Source organism: Crinia signifera, chromosome 7 (genome assembly GCF_055691185.1).
Source record: "Crinia signifera chromosome 7, ASM5569118v1, whole genome shotgun sequence".
In the NCBI taxonomy this organism is placed as follows: Eukaryota; Metazoa; Chordata; class Amphibia; order Anura; family Myobatrachidae; genus Crinia; species Crinia signifera.
The window spans coordinates 188,472,458-188,493,653 of NC_139223.1; the positions used below are offsets into that span (position 1 = coordinate 188,472,458).

The 21,196-nt window shown below is 39.8% G+C and overlaps 1 protein-coding gene across 1 annotated transcript in view; it reads left to right on the plus strand.

The window, feature by feature from the left end:
* Positions 1 to 21,196, plus strand: part of TTN (titin) — a 286,949-nt gene that overhangs the window by 231,024 nt on the left and 34,729 nt on the right. The window contains exons 290-298 of the mRNA XM_083155111.1: positions 468 to 758; positions 862 to 1,149; positions 1,246 to 1,836; positions 1,927 to 2,031; positions 2,159 to 2,356; positions 2,441 to 2,737; positions 2,835 to 3,422; positions 3,514 to 3,816; positions 4,076 to 21,181. Coding sequence (XP_083011237.1) covers positions 468 to 758; positions 862 to 1,149; positions 1,246 to 1,836; positions 1,927 to 2,031; positions 2,159 to 2,356; positions 2,441 to 2,737; positions 2,835 to 3,422; positions 3,514 to 3,816; positions 4,076 to 21,181 — 19,767 coding nt within the window. The remainder of the gene's footprint in view (positions 1 to 467; positions 759 to 861; positions 1,150 to 1,245; positions 1,837 to 1,926; positions 2,032 to 2,158; positions 2,357 to 2,440; positions 2,738 to 2,834; positions 3,423 to 3,513; positions 3,817 to 4,075; positions 21,182 to 21,196) is intronic.

Sequence of the window (21,196 nt, forward strand, 5' to 3'; positions counted from 1 at the left end):
TTATCTTTATTTCTAATCAGATTAATTTATAATTGTACTAGTATTTTAGACTAGTAAATTGCCAGGTCACTACTGTTGTCATTGTGCCCGTCATTGCAGACTTTTTTCTCCATCCACTCCCTCGATTTCCCTCATCTCTGATTGCGTTACAGATTTTCACACCAGCAGCTGTCATATCTCCATCAATCCATGTTTCTCTAGCTCTCGCAACAGCTGGCATTTCTGCAGTGAGAGAGCTACAGTATAGTACTGTAAGGATGCGTGCGAAGCTTGCACTAGCATAAAAACCTTTCACTACACAAGTCAGAAACCTTTCACTACACAAATACAGAGATCACACATGCTAGCTAAGCGATTACTAAGGCGCCAACATGTTATTCTTTATAAAACAACAACTTATTAATAGATATTGTAAATTCTATTTTTCATAAATATGCTCATTTTTACTATTTCTTTATAAAAATTAGATACCCCTGGACCTCCAGTAAACCTTATCGTGAAGGAATCATCCAAGGACTCGGCCATGATTTCATGGGAACCTCCAATTATTGATGGCGGTAGCCCTGTAAAGAATTACATTGTTGAGAAACGTGATGCTGAAAGGAAAGCTTGGTCTACTGTTTCCACTGACTGCCCTAAAACATCCTTTAGGATTTCCAATCTAGAAGAAGGCAAAGCATACTTTTTCAGGGTGTTGGCCGAAAATGAGTATGGCATAGGTGAACCATGTGAAACTCATAATGCTGTTAAAGCTTCTGGTAAGTACTCCATTAAAATGCTCACAAAAAATAATTATAAGCAAACATATCACATGCAGACAAATGTATCTATCATGTGCAAACATTTTCAATTTTATTTTAGAAAAACCTGGACCAGTCATAGATCTGAAAGCACTACTTGTTTCTAAGTCATCATGCACAATTGCATGGAAGAAACCATTTAGTGATGGTGGAAGTCGAATTATTGGGTATGTCGTGGAACATTTGACCACAGGAGACAAGTGGCGAGAGGTAATGAGGTCCAAAAATTTTCAATACACAATGAAAGATTTGACAGAAGGAAAGGAGTACACCTTTAAAGTCTCAGCTCAAAATGATGCCGGTTTTAGCTCCCCAAGTGAAATCTCAATTGTGGCCAAGGACGATGTTGGTATGTGCCATTTCTCACAATTTGTTAAACCATTGAAAAGCATGTAATAAATAAATAAATAATGATTTTTGTCTAAATATATTTTTTGTTTCCCAGTTGCACCAAATCTAGACTTGAAAGATTTGCCAGATTTATGCTACATTGCAAAAGAGGGTAGCACTTTCAGGCTTAAGATCCCTATCAGTGGAAAACCTGTGCCTACAATTACATGGAAAAAAGGGGAAGATAAAGTCTTAACTGACAGTGGAAGAGTATCTGTTGAATCTACTGCAGTAAATACTACTTTAATGGTACGTGAGTGCCAGAAAGATGATGCTTCAAAATACACTATTACGTTGAAAAATCCTGCTGGCACCAAGGAGTCTTCCGTATTTGTGAAAGTGGTTGGAAAGCCAGGCATTCCAACAAGTCCCATCAAGTTTGATGAAGTAACTGCAGATGCAGTGACTCTTATTTGGGGCCCACCTAAAGATGACGGCGGTTCTGAAATTACAAATTACATCCTAGAAAAGAGAGATTCTCTGACCAATAAATGGGTAACATGTGCATCTGCTGTCCAGAAGACATCGTTCAGAGTTACCAGACTCCATGAAGGAACTGAATACATTTTCAAAGTTAGTGCTGAAAATAAATATGGAGTTGGTGAAGGCCTTAAATCCGAATCCATTGTGGCAAGGCATCCATTTGGTAAGTCAAATTTAGCAGTTTGACTATGTTAATGATTCACAGAACTATACAGAATCCAGATTATCTCATGCTTTTTTATATTTCTTCTAGATGTACCAGATGCACCTCCACCTCCAAAGATTGTTACAATAAGACATGATTCTGCAAATCTGACATGGGTAGATCCAAGGAAGACTGGTGGTTCTCCAATAACAGGTAAAACTATTAGCTGAATATTTAGGTCTTTAAAAAACACACTAATCTTCAATATTGTATGTACTTTTGATCCTTTTAATGCATTTTTATGAAATGTTATTTTTTTTGCACTGCCATTGTGTATTAGGATATCACATTGAATTCAAAGAAAGAAACAGTCTGCTCTGGAAGAGAGCTAGTTCCACACCCCTGAGAATGAGAGATTACAGAGTTGCAGGTTTAACAGAAGGTCTAGAATATGAATTTAGAGTTATGGCAATCAACTTGGCTGGAGTCGGTAAACCTAGCCTCCCATCCGAGTCAGTTGTGGCTCTTGATCCAATTGGTAAGAGTATTATAAATCCTTATCCTTATTAGATTACCTTTAATTTGAATAAAACTGTTTTACTGACTCAGAGCTTCATTTCAGATCCTCCAGGCAAACCTGAGGTAATCAGCGTAACTAGAAGTTCAGCAACTCTGATCTGGACAGAACCAAAGTATGATGGTGGACATAAGCTTGTTGGATACGTCATTGAGAAACGTGACCTACCAGCAAAGAGCTGGATGAAGGCCAATCACGTAAATGTTCAAGAATGTGCATTCACTGTCAACGACTTAATAGAAGGTGGAAAATATGAATTCAGAATAAGAGCTAAGAATACAGCAGGTGCTATAAGTCCTCCATCTGAGACAACAGGAACAGTAGTGTGCAAAGATGAGTATGGTATGTGTCAAAGTTGCTTGTCATTCAGTTTTAGTGTTGTACATGTAACACTTTTTTTTCACTGCTTCTTACCTGTCACTTACATATATCTTTGCAGAGGCACCAACTATTGTTATTGATCCAGCAGTCAAAGAAGGACTAACTGTTAAAGCAGGAGATACCATTGTCATGACAGCTACAAGCATCCTTGGCAAACCACCCCCAACATCTGTATGGTCCAAAGCTGGAAAGGACTTCAAGCCTTCTGATATTGTTCAAATTGAAACAGGTCCAACATCATCCACACTTACAGTTAAGTATGCATCTCGTAAAGATTCTGGAGAGTACACAATTACAGCCAGCAATCCTTTCGGCACAAAAGAAGAACATGTACATGTCAAAGTTTTGGATGTCCCTGGCCCTCCAGGACCAATTGATGTCAGCAATGTATCTGCCGAAAAAGCTACTCTCAACTGGACACCTCCTTCAGAAGATGGTGGTTCCCCAATAAGTTCTTACACTCTGGAAAAGAGAGAAACCAGTCGTTTGCTTTGGACTCTTGTAGCTGAAAATATTCAGTCCTGCAGGCATGTAGTGAGCAAGCTAATCCAAGGAAACGAGTATGTCTTCCGTGTATCTGCTGTAAACCACTATGGAGTCGGTGAACCTGTACAGTCTGAACCAGTCAAGATGGTGGATAGTTTTGGTAAGTCACAATTCTATAAGTAACATTATAGTATCTCTAACAGTTCAGTAGATAAGTTTTACATATAATTGCAATTTTTTTATGATATCAGGTCCTCCTGGTCCTCCTGGAAAACCAGAAGCAACAAATGTAACCAAGGATACTGTGACCATAACATGGAAGAGACCAGTTGATGATGGTGGTAGTGAAATCACTGGTTATTATGTTGAAAGAAGAGAAAAGAAAGGATTAAGATGGGTGCGAGCATCAAAGAAACCAATTTCCGATCTCAGACTTAAGGTTATTGGACTCTCAGAAGGAAATGAGTATGAATTCAGAGTGAGCGCGGAAAACAAAGCTGGTGTTGGACCACCAAGTGATTCTTCCTTGCCAGTGTTAACTAAAGACATTGCATGTAAGTACTGCAATTTCACTTCATTTTACTGATAAAATATTTACAGAAAACGGTTACATATAATTTAGAAGTGGTCAAAAAAGAAAAGATTATGTGCATTACAGTGATCAGAAAAATGTTGAGTAGAAGAATTTTAGTAATGTTGAGTTAACACTGATTTTACTAGAGGTGATAAACCAAATGTTTAAAAAGTGTATATCTGAGATCAAAATATTTCACTTACATAGCCCTTTAATATTGGATTTTTTACTCATTACAGATCCACCTGGTCCACCTTCTAATCCAAAAATCACAGATACAACAAAATCTACTGCAGCTTTGCATTGGGGCAAACCTCATTATGATGGTGGACTGGACATTACTGGCTACATTGTAGAGCACCAAAAGGAAGGAGAAGAAGAATGGGTTAAAGACACTACAGGATCAGCACTTAGGATCACTGAATTTGTTGTTGCCAATCTTCAACCTGGTGGAAAATATAAATTCAGGATCCGTGCAATTAATGCTGCAGGAACTGGAGAACCCGCACAAATTAATGATGTGGAAATAAAGGACCGTGAAGAAACTCCTGACTTTGAACTTGATGCTGAGCTAAGAAGAACTCTTGTTGTCAGAGCTGGACTAAGCATTCGTATATTTGTGCCAATTAAAGGACGGCCTGCACCTGAGGTCACCTGGATGAAAGGCGACATTCCACTTAAGATCCGAGCCAACATTGAGAACACAGAGTCATATACTCTGCTAATTATTACAGAGTGTAATCGATATGACGCTGGAAAATATACAATGAATATTGAAAATGCAGCTGGAAAGAAATCTGGATTTGTTAATGTCAAGGTCTTAGATACACCAGGACCTCCATTAAACTTGAAAGCAAGAGATGTTTCAAAAGACAATATCACATTGCAATGGGATATGCCTCTCATAGATGGTGGCTCCAGGATTACAAATTACATTGTTGAAAAACGTGAATCTACACGAAAGGCTTATTCAACAATAACAACTAAATGCCAGAAGTGCTCTTTAAGGATTCCTAATTTGGCAGAAGGTTGTGAATACTACTTCAGAGTGCTGGCAGAAAATGAGTTCGGAATTGGTGAACCCGCTGAGACAGCTGAGCCAGTCAGAGCTTCTGAAGCACCTTCTCCTCCCGAAAGCTTAAATATCATGGACATTACCAAGAACACTGTGAGTCTTGCTTGGCCAAAACCAGAGCATGATGGTGGAAGCAAAATAACAGGCTATGTAATTGAAGCCCAGAGGAAGGGTTCTGATCAATGGACACACATTACAACAGTTAAAGCTTTGGACTATGTAGTAAAAAATCTAAATGAAAATGAAGAATATGTGTTCCAAGTTATGGCTGTCAACAGTGCAGGAAGAAGTGATCCAAGGGAAAGCAGACCAGTTACTGTTAAGGAACAGTTGATGCTTCCAGAATTTGATCTGCGCGGCATTCATCAAAAGTCTGTTCTTGCTATAGCTGGTGACAACATTAAAGTTGAAATCCCTGTTCTTGGAAGACCAAAACCCACAGTTACATGGAAACGGGGTGATCAACTTCTTAGAGAAACTCAGAGAGTCAATGTGGAACGTACAGCAACTGCAACAATCTTAAATATCAGTGAATGCAAAAGAAATGATTCTGGAAAATACACTTTGGCAGCTAAAAATATTGTTGGAGAGATAAGTGATATCATTACTGTTCAAGTACATGATATTCCTGGAATACCAACAGGACCAATCAAGTTTGATGAAATTTCATCTGATTTTGTTACTTTATCTTGGGATCCCCCAGAGAATGATGGTGGCGTTCCTATAAGCAACTACATTCTGGAAATGCGTGAAACGAACAGTACTAATTGGATAGAGTTAGCAACTACAGTGATACGCACAACATTTAAAGCAACAAAACTTACAACAGGATTAGAATATCAATTCCGAATCAAAGCTCAAAACAGATATGGAACTGGGCCAGCACTCAACTCAGAGGCTGTAGTTGCAGCTTATCCATTTAAGGTCCCTGGGCCTCCAGGTACACCACAAATTATTGCTGTTACTAAAGATTCAATGACTATCAGCTGGCATGAACCTGTTTCCGATGGTGGAAGCCCAATTCTAGGATATCATATTGAAAGAAAAGAGAGAAACAGTATTCTGTGGCAGACAATCAGCAAGACACTTGTAGTAGGAAATATATATAAATCATCAGGTCTTACTGATGGCATTGCATATGAATTCCGTGTTGTGGCAGAAAATATTGCTGGCAAAGGTAAACCAAGCAAGTCTTCTGAGCCAACATTTGCTCTGGATCCAATTGACGCACCAGGAAAACCAATAGCTATTAATATTACCAGACACTCAGTGACACTACAGTGGACAAAACCAGAATACAATGGAGGATTTAAGATCACTGGATACACAGTTGAGAAAAGAGATCTTCCTAACGGTCGTTGGCTGAAGGCTAACTTTGGTAACATTCTAGAGACTGAGTTTACTGTCAGTGGATTAACTGAAAATTCTGAATATGAGTTTAGAGTACTTGCCAGAAATGCTGCTGGTGCTGTTAGCCAGCCATCTGAACAATCCGATGCAATTACATGCAGAGATGATATAGAAGAGCCAAGAATAATGGTGGATGCAAAATTCAAAGATGTTATCATTCTGAAAGCTGGTGAAATTTTCAGACTTGATGCTGACATCTCTGGCCGTCCAATTCCCACACTCTCTTGGACAAAAGAGGGCAAGGACCTTGAGGACACAGCAAAACTAGAATTAAAAATAGCAGATTTCTCAACTGCTTTGATAAATAAAGACTCTGCACGAAAAGATAGTGGTGCATATACATTAATGGCTTCAAATCCTGGTGGATTTGCTAAACATGTATTTAATGTTAAAGTTCTTGACAGACCAGGTCCATGTGAAGGTCCTTTAGCAGTAAGTGATGCCACAGCTGAAAAATGTGTTCTGTCATGGTTGCCACCTTCAGATGATGGAGGTGCAAAGATAGATCACTATATTGTGGAAAAGCGTGAAACCAGCAGATTAGCTTGGACAAATGTGGCTACAGATCTCCAAGTTACAAAATTCAAGGTTACCAAACTCTTGAAAGGAAATGAATACATATACCGTGTTATGGCTGTCAATAAGTATGGAGTTGGAGAAGTTTTGGAATCAGAACCTACACTTGCAGTTAATCCATATGTAGCACCAGATCCACCTAAAACGCCAGAAGTAACAACCGTCACAAAAGACTCTATGATTGTTTGCTGGGGACATCCTGAGTCTGATGGAGGAAGTCCAATTATAAACTATGTGGTGGAACGCCGTGACAAGGCTGGACTCCGTTGGGTTAAATGCAACAAGCGAATTCTTACTGATTTGCGATACAAAGTTTCTGGCTTAACAGAAGGCCATGAATATGAGTACAGAATAATGGCTGAAAATGCTGCAGGAATTAGTAAACCAAGCCAATGTAGCCCATTCTACAAGGCATGTGACACAGTGTTCAAACCTGGACCACCAGGAAACCCAAGAGTTCTAGACACCAGCAAATCATCCATTACAATTGCTTGGAATAAACCAGTATATGATGGTGGCTCCGAAATAACTGGCTACAATGTTGAAATATCTTTACCTGAGGAAGATGAATGGAAAATTGTAACACCACCTGCTGGACTTAAAGCTACTTCCTTTACTATAACAGGTCTTAAAGAAAATCAAGAATATAAAATTCAGATATATGCCATAAATGCTGAAGGAGCTGGTGAGCCTGCACTTGTCCCTGGATCACCAAAGGCTGAAGAAAGAATGCTACCACCCGAAATTGATCTAGATGCTGAACTCCGTAAAGTTGTTAACATAAGGGCTTGCTGTACATTACGATTGTTTGTTCCAATTAAAGGAAGGCCAGCACCAGAAGTTAAATGGACAAGAGAAAATGGTGAACCTATAGAAAGAGCAAGCATTGAATCAACAAGTTCCTATACACTACTAGTTGTGGAAAATGTAAACAGATTTGACAGTGGAAAATACATGCTTACAATTGAAAATAGCTCAGGAAGTAAATCAGCATTTGTGAATGTCAGAGTTCTAGATACACCCGGAGCTCCTCAAGATCTTAAGATAAAAGAAATCACTAAGTCATCTGTTACATTAACTTGGGACCCTCCACTCATTGATGGTGGATCCAAAATTAAGAATTACATAGTGGAAAAACGTGAGTCAACAAGAAAAGCATATTCAACGGTGACAGCTAATTGTCACAAGACCAGCTGGAAAATAGACCCATTGCAAGAAGGTTGTAATTACTACTTTAGAGTTCTAGCAGAAAATGAATATGGAATTGGGTTACCTGTGGAAACACCAGAATCTGTAAAAGTGTCAGAAAGACCCCTTCCACCAGGCAAGATCACTTTGGAAGATGTAACAAGAAACAGTGTTTCTCTATCTTGGGAAAAACCAGAACATGATGGTGGAAGCAGAATTCTTGGCTACATTGTAGAGATGCAAAGCAAAGGAAGTGAGAAATGGGCAACATGTACAACTGTAAAAACAACAGATGCCAAAATAACTGGATTAATACAAGGAGAAGAATACATGTTCCGTGTATCAGCTCAAAACGACAAAGGCATCAGTGATCCACGACAGCTTGGGGTACCAGTTGTTGCTAAAGATCTTGTAATTGCACCAGTATTCAAACTTTTATTTAACACATTTAGTGTTTTGGCTGGAGAAGACCTTAAGGTTGATGTCCCATTTGTTGCACGTCCTAAGCCATCTGTTGCATGGCATAAAGACAATCTACCACTGAAACAGACAACACGGGTTAATGCAGAAAATACAGAAAGCAACACTTTGCTCACAATCAAAGAGGCTTCTAAAGAAGATGTTGGCCAATATTCAATAAAGCTTGCCAACTCTGCAGGGGAGGCTAATGAACAGCTCAGTATCATTGTTCTTGACAAACCAGAACCTCCGACAGGTCCAGTTAAAATTGATGAAGTGACGGCTGACAGTATTACTTTATCATGGGAACCACCAAAATATGATGGTGGGAGCTCTATCAACAATTACATTGTAGAGAAACGGGACACCTCAACAACTATTTGGCAAATTGTATCTGCAACTGTTGCAAGAACCACAATAAAAGCTACAAGGCTAAAAACAGGAAGTGAATATCAGTTCAGAATTGCAGCTGAAAACAGATATGGAAAGAGTGGATATTTGGTCTCTGAATCAGTGATTGCTCAATACCCATACAAGCTCCCTGGACCACCCGGAACACCATTTGTATCTGCCGTTACAAAAGATAGCATGGTTGTACAATGGAATGAGCCTGTAAATGATGGTGGTAGCAGGATACTTGGCTATCATGTTGAAAGCAAAGAAAGGAACAGCATTCTTTGGGTGAAAATGAATAAAACAATCCTAGCAGACACAAAAATTAAGACCACCAACATTGAAGAAGGTATTGAATATGAATTTAGAGTTTACGCTGAGAACATTGTAGGCATTGGCAAATCGAGTAAAGTATCTGAGTGCTATGTAGCTCGAGATCCATGTGATCCTCCTGGACGTCCCGAAGCTATAATTGTCACAAGGCATGCAATCACACTTCAGTGGACAAAACCTGAATATGATGGTGGTAGCAAGATAACAGGCTATATTGTTGAGAAGAAAGAATTACCTGATGGCCGTTGGATGAAAGCTAGCTTTACAAATGTGATTGAAACTCAGTTTGCTGTTACTGGACTAGTTGAAGACCAAAGATATGAATTCCGTGTTATTGCAAGAAATGCTGCTGGAATATTCAGTTTACCTTCTGAAAGCACTGGACCAATTACAGCAAGAGATGAAGTAGAGCCACCTCGTGTAAGCATGGATCCACAATACAAGGATATCATAACAGTAAATGCTGGTGATACATTTAAGATTGATGCAGATGTATTTGGCAAGCCAATACCATCCATTCAGTGGTTTAAGGCAGGAGAAGAACTCACAAATACAGCTAGACTAGAAATTAAGGGTACCAACTTCTTCACATCTTTAAGTGTGAAAGAAGCAATCAGAGTGGACAGTGGCCAATACATTCTACAGCTGAAAAATGTTGCTGGTGAAAAATCTGTACCTGTTAATGTTAAAGTTCTTGATAGACCAGGGCCTCCTGAAGCACCAATAACTATCACTGGAGTTACAGCTGAAAAATGCTCATTAGCATGGAATCCTCCTAAGCAAGATGGTGGCAGTGATATTGACCACTACATTGTAGAGAGAAGAGAAACTAGCCGTTTAGTATGGACTGTGGTAGAGTCCAATGTTCAGACACTCAGCTGCAAAGTAACCAAACTTTTAGAGGGAAATGAATATATCTTCCGCATCATGGCTGTCAATAAATATGGTGTTGGAGAACCACTTGAATCTGAAGCAATCACTGCAAAGAATCCATTTGTTGTTCCACAAGCTCCAAAAGCTCCTGAAGTTTCAGCAGTAACTAAAGACTCTATGATTGTTGTTTGGGAACGACCAGCATTTGACGGTGGCAGTGAAATCATTGGTTATGTTGTTGAAAAACGTGACAAAGAGGGCATTCGTTGGGTGAGATGCAACAAGCGATTGGTCAGTGAATTACGATTCAGAGTAACTGGACTTGTTGAATCACATCTTTATGAATTCAGAATTTCTGCGGAAAATGCTGCTGGACTTAGTGAGCCAAGTCAACCTTCTATTTATTACAAGGCTTCTGACCCTATATACAAACCTGGCCCACCAAACAATCCTAGAGCAGTGGATGTTACAAGATCTTCTGTAATACTTTCATGGGGCAAGCCAATCTATGATGGTGGATGTGAAATCCAGGGTTACATTGTTGAGAAGTGTGATACCAGCACTGATGAATGGTCTATGTGCACCCCAGCAACTGGCATAAAAGAAACGCGAATTGAAGTTGACAAACTTGTGGAAAAGCATGAATATAAGTTCCGTATATGTGCAGTAAATAAGGCTGGTGTTGGAGACCATGCTGATATCCCTGCAGCAATTATTGTAGAAGAGAAACTGGAAGTACCAGACCTTGATCTAGATCTAGAACTCAGGAAAATTGTTAATGTAAGAGCTGGTGGTTCACTTAGGCTGTTTATACCTATTAGAGGACGTCCAGCACCAGAAGTAAAGTGGGGAAAAGTTGATGGGGACATAAGAGAAACAGCACAGATTGATGTTACAAGCAGCTTCACCACTCTTGTCTTGGACAATGTTAATAGATTTGATTCTGGAAAATATACTTTAACATTGGAAAATAGCAGTGGCACCAAATCTGCCTTTATAACTGTGAGAGTTTTAGATACACCAAGTGCTCCATTAAACCTTAAATTAAAGGATGTAACTAAAGACTCAGTGTCCCTATCATGGGAACCTCCTGCATTGGATGGTGGAGCTAAGATAAAGAACTACATCATTGAAAAGAGAGAAAGCACAAGAAAAGCTTATGCTGCTGTTGCCACCAACATTCATAAGACTTCATGGAAAATAGACCAACTTCAAGAAGGTTGCAGTTACTACTTCAGGGTAACAGCTGAGAATGAATATGGAATTGGTGTTCCAGCTGAGATTGCTGAACCTGTGAAGGTTTCTGAGGTTCCACAACCTCCAGGAAAAATAACAGTGCTTGATGTGACCAGAAACAGTGTGTCATTATCATGGCTAAAACCTGAACATGACGGTGGCAGCAAAATCATTCAATATATTGTGGAAATGCAAGCTAAAGGAAGTGACAAATGGTCTGATTGTGCTCGTGTCAAAGCACTTGATGCGGTGGTAACAAACTTAGCTCAGGGAGGTGAATATCTGTTCAGAGTAATTGCAGTAAATGAGAAGGGAAAGAGTGATCCCAGATCACTTGCAGTTCCAGTAGTTGCTAAAGACCTAGTGATTGAGCCAGATGTACGACCAGCATTTAGTAGCTACAGTGTTCAAGTTGGACAAGATTTGAAGATTGAAATACCTATCTCTGGAAGACCAAAGCCAAACGTCACTTGGATGAAGGATGGCCAGGCTCTCAAGCAGACAACTAGAGTTAATGCTACTGAAACAGCCAACCAAACTGTATTGATTATTAAAGAAACAAATAAGGATGATGCAGGCATGTATGCAATTACAGTCTCCAATGTTGTTGGACAGAAAGTAGCATCTATTGAAATTATAACACTAGATAAGCCTGATCCACCAAGCGGCCCAGTGAAATTTGATGAAGTAAGTGCTGATAGTATAACATTATCTTGGAATCCTCCAAAATACACCGGTGGCTGTCAGATAACAAACTACATTGTTGAAAAGAGAGATACAACTACAACACTTTGGGAGACTGTTTCAGCAACTATTGCAAGAACTACACTCAAGGTATCAAAATTAAAAACTGGCACAGAATATCAATTCAAGATCTTTGCTGAAAACAGGTATGGAAGAAGCTTTGGACTGGATTCTGAACCAGTCATTGCTCAGTATCCATATAAAGAGCCTGGACCACCTGGCACACCATCAGCAGCAACAATATCTAAAGACAGCATAGTAGTACAATGGCATGAACCCATTAATGATGGTGGGAGCAAAGTAATTGGCTACCATCTTGAAAGAAAAGAGAGGAACAGCATAATGTGGACAAAGGTAAATAAAACAATTATTTCTGATACATACTTCAAAACCATCAATCTTGAAGAGGGCATAGAGTATGAATTTAGGGTGTACGCTGAAAATATAGTTGGCGTTGGCAAATCAAGTAAGATTTCGGAGTGCTACTTTGCCCGAGACCCATGTGACCCTCCTGGATGTCCAGAACCAATAATTGTAACGAGAAATGCAATAACCTTAAGCTGGAAAAAACCTGAGTATGACGGTGGCAGCATGATAACTGGCTATATTGTTGAAAAGCGAGATCTGCCTGAAGGTCGCTGGATGAAAGCCAGCTTTACAAATGTCATTGAAACACAGTTTACTGTATCTGGACTCACTGAAGACCAAAGATATGAATTCAGAGTTATTGCAAGGAATTCAGCTGGAACCTTTAGCAGACCTTCAGATAGCACAGGACCCATAACAGCCAAGGATGAGGTAGAACCACCAAGAGTTTCCATGGATCCAAAATACAAAGACACCATCGTTGTTAATGCTGGTGACACATTTAAACTTGATGCTGATGTGCATGGAAAACCTATTCCTACAATACAGTGGTTCAAGGGGGATAAAGAAGTTGAGGAGTCTGCTAGATGTGAGATCAAGAACAGTGATTTCAAGGCCCTTATTGTTGTTAAAGATGCAATTAGAATTGATGGTGGCCAATACATTTTGCAAGTTACAAATGTTGCAGGAACCAAGTCAATTCCTATCCAAGTGAAAGTTCTGGACCGACCTGGCCCTCCAGAAGGACCAGTTCATGTTACTGGAGTTACAGCTGACAAATGCTCTCTGGCATGGGGTCCTCCTCTGCATGATGGTGGTAGTGATATTTCTCATTATGTCATTGAAAAACGAGAAACAAGTCGTCTTGCATGGACTGTTGTTTCATCTGAAGTAGTAACTACATCTCTAAAAGTAACAAAACTTTTGGAAGGAAATGAATACATCTTCCGTGTCATGGCTGTAAATAAATATGGTGTTGGGGAGCCACTAGAGTCTGTACCAGTATTAATGAAAAATCCATTTGTGCTACCTGGTGCCCCCAAGTCACTTGAAGTTACCAATATTGCAAAAGATTCATTGACTGTCTGTTGGAGCAGACCAGATAATGATGGCGGCAGTGAAATTATTGGCTACATAGTAGAAAAACGAGACAGAGCTGGCATTAGATGGACTAAGTGCAACAAACGCAGAATTACAGATTTAAGATTCAGAGTCACTGGATTAACTGAAGATCATGAATATGAGTTCAGAGTATCTGCAGAAAATGCTGCTGGAGTCGGGGAAGCAAGTCCAGCTATTGCCTACTTTAAAGCATGTGATCCTATATTTAAACCAGGACCACCTTCAAACCCACATGTTGTAGATACATCTAAAAATTCTATCACTGTTATTTGGGGTAAACCAATTTATGATGGTGGAAGTGAAATTCAAGGGTACATTGTAGAGGTCTGCAAAGGAGATGAAGAAGAATGGACGGTGTCTACCCCTCAGACAGGTCTACAAGTTACTAAATATGAGATCAGTAAACTTATTGAACATCAACAATACCAAATTCGCATCTGTGCTATAAATAAGGCTGGTGTAGGTGAGGCTGCACGAGTACCGGGAACAGTAAAACCAGAAGACAAGCTTGAAGCTCCAGAGATTGACCTTGATTCTGAACTAAGAAAGGGAATATTAGTTAGAGCCGGTGGAAATGTTAGAATTCAAATTCCATTCAACGGAAGACCTGTCCCAGAAATAAGCTGGTCAAAAGAAGATGGAGAACTCACTGAAAAGTCACAAATTGAAAGAGGTGTCAACTATACTCAGCTTTCTATAGATAATTGTGATAGAAATGATGCTGGAAAGTATATTCTTAAACTGGAAAATAGCAGTGGCTCAAAATCTGCGTTTGTCACTGTTAAGGTGCTTGATACACCAGGAGCTCCAATCAACCTACTTGTGAAAGACATCAAGAAAGATTCAGCAACTCTTACTTGGGAACCTCCAATCATTGATGGTGGTGCCAAAATAAAGAACTATGTAATTGACAAACGGGAATCAACCAGAAAAGCTTATGCAAATGTCACCGCCAAATGCAGCAAAACAAGTTACAAGGTTGAAAATCTTACAGAAGGATCTGTTTATTACTTTAGGGTAATGGCTGAAAATGAGTATGGCATTGGTCTGCCAGTGGAAACACTTGATTCAGTAAAAGCCTCTGAAGCACCTTTACCACCTGGAAAAATTACCCTCACTGACGTAACCCAGAGAAGTGTATCCCTCATATGGGAAAAACCTGAGCATGATGGTGGCAGCAGAATTATTGGATATTTAGTGGAATCACAACCAAAGGGAGTGGACAAGTGGAGTACTGTCTCTGAAACAAAAACATGCAGTACTGTAGTTTCTGGTTTAAGTCCAGGGCAGGAATATTCTTTCCGAGTTCTTGCTTATAATGAAAAGGGAAAGAGTGACCCAAGAGTACTTGGCATTCCTGTTATAGCTAAGGATTTGACTATTGAGCCAAGTTTAAAACTGATGTTTAACTCTTATAATGTACAAGCTGGTGAAGATCTGAAGATTGACGTTCCAGTAATAGGCAGACCTAAACCCAACATTACTTGGACCAAAGATGGGCAAGCATTGAAACAGACAACTAGAGTTAATGTCGATGACACTACAACATCAACAGTCCTGCACATCAAAGAGAGCAATAAAGATGACTTTGGCAAGTATACAGTAACAGCAACAAATAGTGCTGGAACAGCAACTGAAGCTCTTAGCATTATTGTACTTGACAAGCCTGGTCCACCAAAAGGACCTATACGATTTGATGAGGTTAGTTCCAACTTTGTGGTGTTTTCATGGGATGCACCAGAGTATACAGGTGGCTGCCAAATAAACAATTATATTGTAGAAAAACGTGATACAACCACTACCACATGGCAGACAGTATCAGCAACAGTTGCCAGAACAACCATTAAGGTGACAAAACTCACTACTGGCACAGAATATCAATTCCGAATTTATGCTGAAAATAGGTATGGAAAGAGTTCTCCTCTAGATTCTTCTGCAGTTGTTGTACAATATCCTTACAAAGAACCAGGACCACCAGGAACTCCATTTGTATCATCTCTTTCTAAGGATCATATGATTGTGCAGTGGCATGAACCTGTGAATGATGGAGGAAGCACAGTTCTTGGCTACCATGTGGAACGCAAAGAGAAAAATAGCATACTTTGGGCCAAACTAAACAAGAGTCTTCTCCAGGACACAAAATTGAAAACTAATGGCCTTGAAGAAGGCTTGGAATATGAATTCAGAGTATATGCTGAGAACATTGTTGGTATTGGTAAACCTAGCAAAGTATCTGAGTGTTATGTTGCCCGTGATCCATGTGAACCACCTGGTCGCCCAGAAGCTATTGTCATTACAAGAAATTTTGTTACTCTTCAGTGGAAAAAACCTGAATATGATGGCGGCAGTAAAATAACAGGTTATATTGTAGAAAAGAAGGAATTACCTGAAGGGCGCTGGATGAAAGCCAGCTTTACAAATGTGCTAGAAACAGAGTTTACTGCAACAGGCCTTACAGAGGATGACAGATATGAATTTAGAGTTATAGCAAGAAATGCTGCTGGAAACTTTAGTGAACCATCAGAAAGCACAGGACCTATCACTGCAAGAGATGAAATTGATGCGCCAAGAGCATCTCTAGATCCAAAATACAAAGATGTGATTGTTGTCAATGCTGGAGATACCTTTGTTCTTGAAGCTGACATTCATGGTAAACCAATTCCAGACATTACCTGGTCAAAAGATGGAAAAGACCTTGAGGCAACAACAGCACGCACAGAAATAAAGTCCACCGTTCAGAGAACAACATTAACTGTTAAAGACTGTATTCGAGTAGATGGTGGTCAGTATGTACTGACCCTCAGCAATGTAGGTGGAACAAAATCCATTCCTATTACTGTTAAAGTTCTTGATCGTCCTGGACCTCCAGAAGGTCCATTGAAAGTTACAGGTGTAACAGCAGACAAGTGTTACTTGGCATGGGGACCACCGGCACAGGATGGTGGTGCAAATATTTCACATTACAACATTGAAAAGAGAGAAACAAGTAGACTTTCCTGGACTCAAGTTGCTTCAGAAGTGCAAGCTCTTAGCCACAAAGTCACCAAACTTCTAACAGGAAATGAATATATTTTCCGTGTCGTTGCTGTGAACAAATATGGAATTGGTGAGCCACTTGAATCTGAACCAGTTCTAGCTCGTAATCCATTTAAACCTCCAAGTGCCCCTACAACACCAGAAGTTTCAGCAATCACAAAGGATTCTATGGTGGTAACTTGGGGGCGTCCTCAAGATAATGGTGGTTCAGAGATTGAAGGTTACATTCTTGAAAAACGTGACAAAGAAGGTATTAGGTGGACAAAGTGCAACAAGAAAAGATTAACTGATTTACGGCTACGAGTAACAGGCCTAACAGATGGACATTTCTATGAATTTAGAGTGTCTGCAGAAAATGCAGCAGGTGTTGGAGAAGCAAGTGAGCCATCTACCTTCTATCGGGCATGTGATGCCATCTACCCACCAGGTCCTCCAAATAATCCAAAAATAACAGACACATCTAGATCATCGGTCTCTCTTGCATGGAGCAAGCCTGTTTATGATGGTGGTGCACCAGTCTTAGGTTATGTTGTAGAATTTAAAGAATCTGCAGCAGATGAATGGACTACTGCCACTCCACCAACAGGATTACAGGGTAAACAATTTACCGTAATAAAACTAAAAGAGAATGCAGAATATTGCTTCCGTATATGTGCCATCAACTCTGAAGGAGTAGGAGAACCTGCTACAATTCCAGGAACAGTGGTTGCTGCAGAAAAGCTAGAGCCTCCTGAAATAGAACTTGATGCTGACTTGAGAAAGACCGTTACTGTTCGTGCTGGTGGAAGCTTACGATTGTTTGTCACAATCAAAGGAAGACCAGAACCAGAAGTAAAATGGGAAAAGGCAGATGACAAACTTACTGAAAGAGCCCAAGTTGAAGTCACAAGTTCATATACTATGTTGGTTATTGACAATGTTAACAGATTTGATAGTGGAAGATATAACTTAACATTGGAAAATAATAGTGGCTCAAAAACAGCTTTTATCAATGTTAGAGTTCTTGATTCACCAAGTGCCCCAGTAAACTTAACAGTCAAAGAAGTCAAAAAGGATTCAGTGCTAATGTCTTGGGATCCACCACTTATCGATGGAGGATCAAAAATCACAAATTACATTGTTGAAAAACGTGAAGCCACTAGGAAAGCTTATGCAACTGTGACAAGTAATTGTACCAAAAATACATTTAGGGTTGAACAGCTACAGGAAGGAAGTGTTTATTATTTCCGAGTTCTTGCTGCCAACGAACATGGTGTTGGCCTACCTGCAAGTACAACAGATCCAATTAAAGTGTCTGAAGCTCCTCTTTCACCAGGAAGAGTAAACCTTGTTGATGTAACTCGAAATAGTGCAACTATTTCCTGGGAAAAACCAGAGAGTGATGGAGGTAGTAAAATTACTAGCTACATTGTGGAAATGCAAACAAAAGGAAGTGAAAAATGGAGCACTTGCACTCAGGTGAAGACCCTGGAAGCAACAATTACTGGGTTGACTACAGGAGAAGAATATACATTCAGAGTAATAGCTGTTAATGAGAAAGGAAAGAGTGATCCAAGACAACTTGGTGTACCAGTAGTTGCCAAGGATATTGAAATTCAGCCAACCATTGAACACATTTTCAATACTTTTAGTGTAAAGGCTGGTGATGATCTTAAGATTGATTTACCAGTCCGGGGAAGACCACTTCCCACCATAACATGGAAGAAAGATGGACAGACTTTAAAACAAACAACAAGAGTAAATGTCCAAGTTTCAAAGACCTCTACACTGCTTTCTATCAAAGAAGCCACCAAAGATGACGTTGGACAGTATGAAGTAATTGCCTCAAACAGTGCAGGTTCATCAACTGTTACACTTGGTGTAATAGTGCTTGACAAACCAGGACCGCCAGGATCCATCAAAATTGATGATGTTAGTGCAGACAGCATTTCATTTTCTTGGAGTGCTCCTGACTATGATGGTGGCTGCCATATAAATAATTACATTGTTGAAAAGAGAGACACTACTACCACAGCTTGGGAATTAGTGTCAGCAACAGTGGCAAGAACATCTATTAAAGTTGCACGTCTAACAACTGGATCAGAATATCAGTTCCGTGTTTGTGCAGAGAACAGATATGGAAAGAGTCATTACACAGACAGTTCCTCAGTAATTGTTCAGTATCCATTTAAACCACCAGGACCTCCTGGAACACCTCGAATTGCCCACTCAACAAAAGTTTTCATGATGGTTACTTGGCAACCTCCAGTAAATGATGGTGGTAGTCAAGTTATTGGATATCACCTAGAGAGAAAAGAAAGAAGCAGCATTCTCTGGACTAAAGTAAACAAAAGTTTAATATCTGACACACAACTTAAAGTAACAGGTCTTGAAGAAGGACTTATGTACGAATATCGCGTATATGCTGAAAACATTGCTGGAATTGGCAAATGCAGTAAATCAAGTGAACCGGTTGCTGCAAGAGACCCATGTGATCCCCCAGGTCAGCCAGAAGTAACTAACATCACAAGAACATCTGTTTCATTGGCTTGGAAAAAGCCAGAATATGATGGTGGAGCAAAAATTACAGGATATATTATTGAACGAAAAGAACTACCTGATGGACGATGGCTAAAATGCAACTTTACTAACATCCAAGAAACCTTCTTTGATGTAACTGCTCTTACAGAAGACCAGAGATATGAGTTCCATATTATTGCAAGGAATTCTGCAGGGCTATTTAGTGAGCCATCTGAATCAACAGGACCTATCACAGTTAAGGATGATGTGGAGGCTCCAAGAATAATGATGGATGTTAAATTCAGGGATGTTGTTGTCGTTAAAGCAGGCGAAGTCCTTAAAATCAATGCTGATATTTCAGGACGTCCTCATCCTGTTGTTTCATGGACAAAAGATGGCAAAGAAATTGAAGAGAAAGCAAGAGTTGAGATAAATTCAACAGACAACAGCACAGTGGTTGTAGTTAAAGATTGCATAAGAAGAGATTCTGGCCAATATGTGTTAACACTACAAAATGTTGCTGGAACAAGGTCCTTAGCTGTAAACTGCAAGGTACTCGATAGACCTGGTCCTCCAGCAGGCCCAATACAAATTGCTGGAGTAACTGCTGAAAAGTGTTCCCTTTCCTGGGGACCTCCTCAAGAAAATGGTGGTGCTGAAATTGACTACTATGTTGTTGAAAAGCGTGAGACCAGTCGCATTGCCTGGACGGTCTGTGAAGCAGAACTTCGAACCACTTCCTGTAAAGTAACAAAACTTCTGAAGGGCAATGAATATGTTTTCCGAGTAATGGGTATCAACAAATATGGAGTGGGTGAACCACTTGAAAGTGAAGCCATAAAAGCACTAGATCCATATACAGTGCCAAATGCACCAAAATCATTGGAGGTCACCAGTGTCACTAAGGAAGCTATGACACTTTGTTGGGCAAGACCAGAGAGTGATGGTGGTAGTGAAATAGCAGGATATGTAATCGAGAGACGTGAGAAAAATAGCCTCAGATGGATGCGAGTAAACAAAAAACCTGTGTATGACCTCAGAGTAAAATCTTCTGGGTTACGTGAAGGATGTGAATATGAATATCGCGTCTATGCAGAAAATGCTGCTGGCCTCAGTGCCCCAAGTGACTCCTCACCTTTGGTTCGTGCAGAAGATCCAATTTTCTTGCCATCTCCACCTTCCAAGCCTAAAATTGTAGAATCAACAAAGACAAGTATAACAATCGGATGGGTAAAACCACTCTTTGATGGAGGTTCACCAGTTACAGGATATACTGTTGAACACAAAAAATCTGATGAAACTGAATGGACAACAGCTGTGACAAATGTCAGAAGCACGGAATATACAGTGATAGCTCTCACGTCTGGAGCTGAATACTCATTTAGAGTTAGATCTGTCAACAAAGTTGGCGTAAGTGACCCAAGTGACAGCACAGAGCCACATATTGTCAAGGAAAGAGAAGAAGAACCTGCATTTGATATTGATAGTGAAATGCGCAAGACATTGATTGTTAAAGCTGGTGGATCATTCACCATGACAGTGCCTTACAGAGGTAAACCTGTTCCCAATGTAATGTGGAGTAAGCCAGACTCTGACTTGCGCTCTAGAGCTACTATTGATACCACCGATACAAGAACATCGCTTTCCATTGAAAAAGCAACAAGAAATGATTCTGGCAAATATACCCTTACTTTGCAAAACATTCTAAACACTGCAACATTAACATTAGTTGTGAAGGTTCTTGACTCTCCTGGACCACCTTCAAATATCATCGTCAAAGAGGTAACAAAGGAATCTGCTGTTCTTTCCTGGGATGTTCCTGAGAATGATGGTGGAGCACCAGTTAAGAATTACCATATTGAGAAACGAGAAGCAAGCAAGAAAGCATGGGTATCTGTAACAAACAACTGTCATCGTCTTACATACAAAGTATCTGGTTTACAAGAGAGCGGAGTTTACTATTTCAGAATCGCTGGAGAAAATGAATTTGGTGTTGGAGTTCCTGCCGAGACCAAGGAAGGTGTAAAAATAACAGGTTAGTATTATTTTT